The 9,745-nt window shown below is 35.4% G+C and overlaps 1 protein-coding gene across 2 annotated transcripts; it reads right to left on the minus strand.

Moving 5' to 3' along the window:
* Positions 1-1,219: 1,219 nt before the first annotated feature.
* On the minus strand, positions 1,220-9,511 carry LOC115989474 (ATP-dependent 6-phosphofructokinase 7-like). 2 transcript variants are annotated; one of them, XM_031113161.1, is made up of 13 exons: positions 9,227-9,511; positions 7,727-7,773; positions 7,575-7,614; positions 7,404-7,466; positions 7,178-7,315; positions 6,726-6,884; positions 6,555-6,608; positions 6,327-6,395; positions 6,084-6,213; positions 4,972-5,237; positions 4,485-4,530; positions 4,306-4,389; positions 1,220-1,460 (listed from the first exon to the last, which is right to left on the minus strand). In XM_031113161.1, the coding sequence occupies exons 1-13, from the start codon at positions 9,440-9,442 to the stop codon at positions 1,336-1,338; spliced, it is 1,437 nt and encodes a 478-aa protein (XP_030969021.1). In that variant the 5' UTR covers positions 9,443-9,511; the 3' UTR covers positions 1,220-1,335. The 2 variants fall into 2 exon arrangements, with proteins under 2 accessions (XP_030969021.1, XP_030969020.1); XM_031113160.1 differs by lacking the exon at positions 1,220-1,460 and adding an exon at positions 3,227-3,787 and having other exon boundaries at positions 4,235-4,389; positions 9,227-9,510.
* Positions 9,512-9,745: the final 234 nt, after the last annotated feature.

Consider the following 9,745-nt stretch of genomic DNA (forward strand, 5'->3'; position numbering starts at 1 on the left):
GGAGTAAAATTCTGTCCATGCTAGAAATGGCAAGATTGACTTGTATTTGCTAATCACTAGAGTCTTATAGATGGCCTTGCTGGGTTCGCGTTCAAAGCTACGAACTAGGGTTTTCTCATGGAAACGGTATCTTTGATTTAGGGCATCCTAACAGATGGCCTTTGGTGGTACCAGCCTTCAAAGCAAAGGCCTGTCTTTCTCATGGGTATGCCTGGTTTAGGGAAGTGGGGGGCGGGGGGTGTGAGGAAAAAATTGCCATGACATGTTTCCTCAAGATCTTTGATGTTTATAACTCTCTCTCTCTCTCTCTCCAATCTGATCTACAATGAAGTGGAGAAATGCTCGTAGACACAGAATTTAAGTGCAAATATATCTATTTAGTACTTATGAAATGCTCAGAGATAATTGTATATTCCCATATAATAATGTCATAACCACCGTTTAGAATAATATACAGTGGTTCTTTATGAAAATATTGTAGCCCCATCTATGGTAGGGTAATTTCACACTAAAATTATATGAATCACCACTGGGTATAGGGTTCACTTAGTAGAACTTATATCAGCATGCAACAAAAAAAGAAAAGAAAAGGGGTACCCCCAATGACAGATAACTTAAAATTAGCAGCTGCTCAAATTGAATTGGTGCTGCTAGTCACTTTTAGTTAGCCATTATGGCTTCTAAATGGCTGTTCCCATTTACTAGCAGGATTGGTGGTTCTTCCTCTCTTGTGTCCTCAGTGACATCTTTCGGCTCTCTATGCTTAGTTGCTCTTGCTTCTAAATGGTTCTCCCCATTTATTGATTGGATTTGTGGTACTTCCTCCTTCTCGTCTCCGACGACATCTTTATGGTCCAAAAAGCTTGGCTGATTGGTTGAACACAGCAGCCTTGCCCACATCCTGTCAGTTATCACAACCTTGTTTTGTGTCTCGATCACCCGCTGCACAGAAAATTCGATTTACTTGAGCAAACTAGTCCATATGAATTAAAAAAGAAAGAAAGTTGTAGTTGCTTGTAATAAAACTGATATTGCTCCAACTTTAATTGAAAGAGCTCATCTCTCGTTTAATCCACTAGAATTTTTTTTCTTTCTTTTTTGGATAAGTTGCAAGTTCCCTTCGGCAATATTTAAAGAGGAGAAAATTAGGCTTGATATTATCAAATGTCAATTAAATCTGGTCAATTTACATGACATCGTAAACTGGAACTTTGTTCAATTGGGCTTCCTGGATATGTATAATGTAGCAAGAAGCATAGTTTCAGATTGCTCGCACATGCAGGGGCCATACATATGCAATTCCAGCAGTTACGTGCAAATAGCCCATAGAGACAACTAAATATGATTTAAGGGAAGATAAGAAATTTGTTTGGAATCAAAGAAACTCACCCCGAATGGTATGTAAGTATGTCTTCCATTAACTGGGCCAACTGTGAAGCCTGTATACCCTGCCATTGCACCATGAACTGCACTGTGTGCAAGGAGGGTGCAATAAACATTATCAGATGCATTGCAGCTAGCACAAATAACCTTTCTGATAGTAGTAAGCCTAGAGCTGGGCAAAGCAACTAATTCCATGCACAAAATTTTGATAAAATTATTGGATATTGTTGATTGGTGTTTAGAATTCATTTCAATAATGCAATACCAAAATTTATCAGTGGACCTTGTCTTAGCAGTTCATATGAGATTTGCTAGCATTGCAGCTAGCACATATATTTGGAATGCTTTTTTCCTTTGTTTAATTATTTTCCTGCTTAAATGGGACTTTTGATTTTTGAGACTGTTTTGTTTCAATATTTTGGTACCTAGAATGGAGAAAAGGGTAAACACAGTGGCAAAACTGGGCTATAAAATGTGTATTGTTCCCAAATCAGCTGAGAAATCTTTAGGATCTCATGGTTTTGAAGGAATGGAAATCATAGACTGCAGGAATCTGAAAGAGGTTATTAACACCGTGTTCAGGGCACACTGAAATGAAGATGGAGATCAGGTTTACTCCTTGTGTTACATTAAGATTTGTAGAAATTCTGCAAATCTTAGGTGTGAAAATGTTACACATGAAAAATAGTACAATTATTACAACCGCATAGCAAAATGAATATATTGTTTATTTTGGAGCACTTTGCTGATCCCTAATCAATTATATTGTATTTTCCTTTATGTATTTAAATGTGCTGCTGCATTCCACGTCAGTCCTTGGTGTACCATTGACAAATATGTAAATGATAAGATGCTTCATGTTCAAAACTTTGTCAGAAGAATTGTTAGTGCCAAAGCTAATAAAATGTTGCTGGAGAAACTTCACAAGAATGAGCATCTCATGCATTATTCAAGCGAGTGGTGGCAATAACAATTTTAATTGGAAAAACTTTTCCTGTTGAGAATGATGTGGTTATAAGGAATAATGTTTGCTTGCCGGTTGCTTTTGGCCTTAGTAAACTTAAGATAAAACTTGTTCATAGAGTGATGCAAAGGATTGTTATTGAAATTAAGAGTCCCACTGATCCTGTTGCTTCCTTATATATTGGACATATTCTTCCTCCAGCCCATTACATGATCATTGATGATTTATAAAACCTTTTTCGTGTATTAAACATTTAAACAAATCAAATAATTATTAAGCAAGTCATGTAATAAAAAGTACACCCATATAATCTTTTTATTTTTATTTTATAGATATGATAGTATTTCAAATTTGTAGCGTCAATTTCATAATAATTGTTCTCTATTATTAAGCTAAGACACTGATTGGTTTTTAGTGTAGATCGGGGTTGAATTCCAAATTTTTTATTTAACAACAAAATACTTTACTTATTAAGCTAACTGGAAGTCACAGTGGATAATCTTTTGAGTTGTCACGTGGTATATTTTGGTGTAAAACTCTGTCCATGCTGAAAATGGCAAGATTGACTTGTATTTGCTAGTCTTATAGATGGCCTTGCTGGCTTAGCCTTCAAACCTACGAACTAGGGTTTTCTCATGGACAAGGATCTTTGATTTAGGGCATATAAGATGGCCTTGGTGGTACCAGCCTTCAAAGCGAAGGCCTATCTTTCTCTTGGGTTTGCTTGGTTTAGGGAAGCCGGGGGGAGAGGAAAAAAATTGCCATGACATGTTTCCTCAAGATCTTCGATGTTTATAACTCTCTCTCTCCAATCTGATCTACAATGAAGTGGAGAAATGCACCTAGGCACAGAATTTAAGTGCAAATATATCTATTTAGTACTTATGAAAGGCTCAGATATAATTGTATATTCCCGTATAATATTGTCATAACCACCGTTCAGAATTATATACAGTGGTTCTTTATGAAAGTATTGTAGCCCCTATCTATGGTAGGGTAATTTCACACTAAAATGATATGAATCACCACTGGGTATAGGGTTCACTTGGTAGAACTTATATCAGCATGCAACAAAAAGATAAAGAAAAGGGGTACCCCCAATGACAGATAACTTAAAATTAGCAGCTGTTCAAATTGAATTGGTGCTGCTAGTCACTTTTGGTTAGCCATTATGGCTTCTAAATGGCTGTTCCCATTTACTAGCAGGATTGGTGGTTCTTCCTCTCTTGTGTCCTCAGTGACATCTTTCGGCTCTCTATGCTTAGTTGCTCTTGCTTCTAAATTGTTCTCCCCATTTATTGATTGGATTTGTGGTACTTCCTCCTTCTCGTCTCCGACTACATCTTTATGGTCCAAAAAGCTTGGCTGATTGGTTGAACACAGCAGCCTTGCCCACATCCTGTCAGTTATCACAACCTTGTTTTGTGTCTCGATCACCCGCTGCACAGAAAATTCGATTTACTTGAGCAAACTAGTCCATATGAATTAAAAAAGAAAGAAAGCTGTAGTTGCTTGTAATAAAACTGATATTGCTCCAGCTTTAATTGAAAGAGCTCATCTCTCGTTTAATCCACTAGAATTTTTTTTCTTTCTTTTTTGGATAAGTTGCAAGTTCCCTTCGGCAATATTTAAAGAGGAGAAAATTAGGCTTGATATTATCAAATGTCAATTAAATCTGTTCAATTTGCATGACGTTGTAAACTGGAACTTTGTTCAATTGGGCTTCCTGGATATGTATAATGTAGCAAGAAGCATAGTTTCAGATTGCTCGCACATGCAGGGGCCATACATATGCAATTCCAGCAGTTACATGCAAATAGCCCACAGAGACAACTAAATATGATTTAAGGGAAGACAAGAAATTTGTTTTGAATCAAAGAAACTCACCCGGAATGGTATGTAAGCATGTCTTCCATTAACAGGGCCAACTGTGAAGCCTGTATACCCCGCCATTGCACCATGAACTGCACTGTGTGCAAGGAGGGTGCAATAAACATTATCAGATGCATTGCTCGGAACAGCACGTATCATGTAAGTGGGATCTGCAAGCAAACAAAGTCTTATCATTTTCTAATCATATTGAAGGACAAACTGAAAAAGAAACATATAATAAGAAGAAATTATTTCAATAAACTACCTATATATTTGAGATTTATTGCCATCTTCGGTTTCTTGAAGTGATCCTGAGCAACAAAAAACCTATGATTAACTTGGAAGAACTTTTCATATTTGTAATCTAGTCACTGGTAATTAACAGCATTTCTCTGAAAAGAAATAAAAATTATAAGCCCCCACATGATTTTCTATAAATCATATCAATTGAAGTGAGTGACACTCAATTCACCATGTTGCAGTGCTAATCGCTTACTATTTGTCAAACTGAAAAGGGGCACCTTATACAGTTGAATAACTTGAATTACTTCATAAGTCTCCAGTATCATATCCCAAAGCAAAAAGGAAATTATAGGCAAAGCCTCTAATTAGAACTTAGAAGTCACTACACAAATACTCCTCTTACAGTCCTTTCATTGCTAAATCAAAGCTGATATGTTCACAATTGCAAGGCATGGCAAAAAAATATACATTTAACACCAAAGTGAAATAAAATATCCTAGAATTTATACCTTAATCCTCTGAGATATCCATAGACCCACATCATTGAGTAGCTTATTACCAGAAGCATCCTGTTGGTCATTGGCGCGAATGCTTTCAGAAAGCAGCTCTTGTCCTGCGCCTTCAGCCATTACTATAACCATGTGTCCATGTTCTTTCAATCTTTTCTCAATGAATTCAAATAGCCCACCAGGTCCTTCAAGATAAAAGGGTGACTCGGGAATCAAGCAACAGTCCACATCCCGGCTAGCAAGAGTAGCATACATTGCTATGAATCCTGCATGACAAGAATAAGGTGAAGCTAATTTAAGAAACATCGTTTCTCTTTAAAATGGCTGATTTAATTAAGAAGAGTTTATGAAAGAGAAATGCCTCAAAAAAAGAAAAAGGGGAGGGGGGGGGGGGGGGGACGTTTAATGAGAACACTAATTGACCTGGATGCTTAATTACTAGGCGGACATGCCCCATTCAGCAATCAGCACCCTAGGTTGATCAATGTGATCATTTAAGAATGCTTGAGGCTTGCTCAAGTAGAATTAAAGACGACCAAGTAAAAAGTGAAAGAAGTTAAAACAGAAAGACTTAAATAAGGAGGAGAAATATTAATATTGGTATGGATTAGTAGGAAGTGATTTAGAATTTAAATTTTCTATTCCATAAAATGACAAATGCAAAAAAGATGAATTTTTGCTCAGAATGCTACGATTTGCCACGTGAATCAATGAAAAATCTAAGAATAATTAGCAAATTATAAATATAGCTCAAATAACGAGAAAAAGTTCTAAGTACAGGAAAAAAAATTTGGGGGGGGAGGGGGGTGGAAGAAAGGCAACAAGGAAAGAGAAACTTCTTATAAATTATGAAGCCGTCAACATGCATAGATGTCACGAAATCAATGAAAAAAAGAAAGAAAAAGAAACGGAATAAAGATATATCCTAAATAGTGGCTCTAGTTGTGTAGCCATGAAAATTGAATGTTCATTACTAAGGAAAGTCTTTAGCTCTCTTTTCAATGTAAGCTCATTTCACTGTAACATTAAGCACAGGTTCAAATCAAACCAACAATTTTTCAGGTGTGACTTCTTTGATCTGCTAAAATAGCTACTAAAGGAAAGAAGCTTACCACTGTAGCGGCCCATTAACTTGACAAATCCAATACCATTCTCAAAGCTTTCTGATTCAACATGGGCTGCATTAATAGCTCGTTGAGCCTCCTCAACTGCGGTGTCAAAACCAAAGGACTTGTCTATAACCTGAACCAAAAAGGGCATAATATTCAATATTGAGTCAATTCCAACATCATATCAAAGTTTTGGATCAGAAGATGGGTATAAATAAAACTTCAGATGTTGAGCTTGAGAACTACCGGAATGTCATTATCAATTGTCTTTGGTATTCCTGCCACCACAACTTTAAGGCCACGCCTTCTAATTTCCTGCATTCATAAGTTATTTATAAATAACTAAATACTATGACCAGCAATTATTCTAACTCAATTTTATAATTATCTTTTTAGCAAAACTCACACATAATCCCATCATTGTAAGACTTGTTTATCAAAAAAAATCATTGCTTCCACATTAAACTGAATTACCTCAAAAATCACAGAAGCCCCTTTCTGAGTTCCATCTCCTCCAATTATGTAAACCTGAGATGATATTTAAAAAGAGGAAAAAAATCAAAATATGGGATTAGTTTGCAAAGGTAGATGCAACAATGTAGAATGCGGTCAGATGTATGAATTAAAAAGGGCAGACAAATTAACCTGATTAATTCCCCGGTCCTGAATGCTGTCAACAATTTTAGAGGTATCATGGCCTCCACGTGATGACCCAAGGATGGTGCCACCACGTTTATGGACGTCATTCACCACCTTTGGTGTCAAAGGAATTGTATTTCGAGCATAAAAACCTCGGTAACCTCCCTATATGTACAAAAAGACCCTTTTAGTCAATATTGTATAATTATGCATTCTTTTTTTAACACTATCACAAATAAAGTACTAACCAACACCAGAGTTGAGTCATAAAATCAAAGTGTTGGTCTCCTTTCAGATGTCAAAAACTTCAACAAGAAGGAAAAGAATATAAGAAAGAATGCTATCAACAACATATTCGAGCATTGTCAGCATTCTACCTTCCTTTTCCTTGTACTTCCCAAAAATCCAAACAAGAACCTAGACTGAAGTTTAATGTAATGACAGAAGCGTTTGCTCACCTCAATCCCAAGAACTTTGTGGACACCATACATGTGGTATAATCCACATACTATTTCCCTAATCACTGTATTTAGACCAGGGCATAGACCACCACATGTTACAATACATGCATGCACGTCCTCTGATTCAAAATACACCTGAGAAACATTCAAAACATGTGCCGTTATTCACCATAACATGGACAGAAGAATATCATGAACTCTAAGGGGGAGTAAAAGTCTAGACCTTTTGACGAGGTCCAGCACGACGAAAATGTGTCCCTCTTGGACTATCCTTCGCAACAACAATCTATACAAAGGAACAATATTGGAATTAGAAAACTATACACTTACATTTCAGTAAAGCCATTAAACGACAGAAATTCATCAGAAAGAACAACCAGTACAGATCATTTACCTGTTGAGCAACCGTATCATCTACATTAACAAAATACTGCCTGGTCAAATCAGAAGACAATTTTAAATTAATAATCAAATCTGTTTATAGCATCCGGGCATAAAATTAACCATCAAACAGCTACAGAAAGAAGAATTTATGCATCAACTTACTTAACAACTGAATAGGCAGGATTGTCTTGTAACGGATTTGGATATGTCTGCATGATAACATAATATAAAGAATAAGCTACATCTCATATAAACTCCTTTCCTCTTCAAGTCAAATTTAATGGAAGTAATCACAGTGCTCATAAAACTTCAATTGTTGATTACAGACCGCTCTTTGAAATTTATTTTGTTACATTGTCATGAAAGTGATCACAGTCTATACTTTTCTTCCCAATTATTAAGTTGCTTTCCTTCTTTCTATTTTTTTTCCTCTGTTTTTCTAGTTTATACAAATTAAATACAATAATATATATATATATATATATCTAAAAAGAATATTTTTGAAAAAAAAAAATCATGATTTCTCTTAAAGCTTATTTTTTTCTAGTGCCTTCTTAGAATTTTTTTTTTATATATAAAAAAAAAAAAAAAGTCCCTGTTAAAAAATAAAATAAAATAGTTATCTGACTTTCTTTTCAGTTATATAGTTTCCCCTAGGGAAAAATAAAAAATTAACACTACAAAAATTTAACTATTACATAGTAATAGTATTAAAAAAATTAATACTATTACATAGTATTAATTTCCAAGAACATAAACAAAAGCAATAACAATCAAAAAAGAAAAAAAAAAAGAAGCAATAAACCGAAAAAAAGCTTATTAATTCCTTTTCCTTCTCTTTTAATTTAGTTCTCTCCGCAACCGAACAGGCCGTAAATAAGAGAAAATCATAAATTCAAGAAAGAAAATTTCGTAAATTCCATTTCCATTTCTTTCTTCTGTTTTCTCCGCAACCAAACAGACTCATGCAATATTATCATATAAAGCAACATCGAGAGTCATAAATTGATAAAATTCCTTGCTCTCTCTGTTTTGTTCTCGGAGACCAAACAGACTATCATGCAATTTTATCGTATAAACACAGACCGGAAGTCATAAGATTCGTTTCATTTCCTTGCTCCCTTTCGTCCCCTTTGTTTTTCTCCTCCACCAAACAGACCATCAGAGAGAGAAAGATCAGTTAAAGTTAAAAATTTTAAAAATTAAAATTAAAAAAGTTCAAAAATCACTTTTCCTGTTCTTTCCTTTCATTTTCTCTACAACGAAAACCATAAAATTCATTTCTCAGCAACCAAACAGAGCCTTAGAGAGAAAAAAAAATGACTTTTTTCTCGGCAACCAAACAGACTCTCAAGCAATATCATCGTAAGGCTCCAGACGAAAGTCATAAAATTCCTTTCATTTCCTTTTTCCCTTCCATTCCCTCTGTTTTACTCGGCAACCAAACAGACCATCGGAGAAAGAGAAAGAAAAGCTAAAGTTATCAACTTCAAAAAACAAAAAAAAAGTTCAAAAATCACTTTTTCCTTCTCTTTCCTTTCATTTTCTCTGCAACAAAAGACCGATAGTGATAAAAAAAAAATTTTTTTTTCCTTTTCATTTCTCAGCAACCAAACAAAGCCTTAAAGTGAGAGAGAGAGAGAGAGAGAGAGAGATACGGACAGGGAGGTCAGGAATGTAATCGGTGAAGTGAGGAACGTCCTCAAGAACATAACCAGCTTCGCCGGAGACAATTTTGGGCTCGGAGTTGACGGAAATTGCCAAAGTGCCCTTGTAGTTGTTGCGGTGGCGGGGAATTGGGGTGTGATTGGGTGTGGTGGTGGGGTAGGAGTTGGTGGGGTCGAAGCAGCGGAACCTTGAAATCGGAGAAGAGTCCATTGACTGTTATGGAATGGCGCCAGCACTGAACAGAATATAAAACACTACATGCCCCCTTATTTGTAGGCACCGTTCATCCAACGGTGTGTTTACTTTTTTTGTACTTTTATTGTTTCACACAATTCAATACATGTCTATTTCCAAGGTAGTTTTTTTCTTTTTCTTTTTTTTGGTAAAATAAGTTTAAACTAATAGTACTAATTAAGTATAAACTTTTTTAAAACCGACCAACTTAATCCTTAAAACTAATCTAATCCTTGAATTGTTACTTTTTTTTTTTTTTTTCACAATGATTAAAACCTA

The sequence above is a fragment of the Quercus lobata genome, chromosome 5 (genome assembly GCF_001633185.2).
Source record: "Quercus lobata isolate SW786 chromosome 5, ValleyOak3.0 Primary Assembly, whole genome shotgun sequence".
Lineage (NCBI taxonomy): Eukaryota > Viridiplantae > Streptophyta > Magnoliopsida > Fagales > Fagaceae > Quercus > Quercus lobata.

What these genes read in the sequence shown, in the direction of transcription:
- LOC115989474 (XM_031113160.1), bottom strand. Translation starts at nt 9,442, where the DNA reads ATGGACTCTTCTCCGATTTCAAGGTTCCGCTGCTTCGACCCCACCAAC. An exon ending in GGATATCTCAGAGGATTAAG is followed by an intron (nt 4,531 to 4,971) that starts GTATAAATTCTA and finishes TTTGTTGCTCAG; the next exon opens with GATCACTTCAAGAAACCGAA. An exon ending in AATAAATCTCAAATATATAG is followed by an intron (nt 4,390 to 4,484) that starts GTAGTTTATTGA and finishes GTTTGCTTGCAG; the next exon opens with ATCCCACTTACATGATACGT.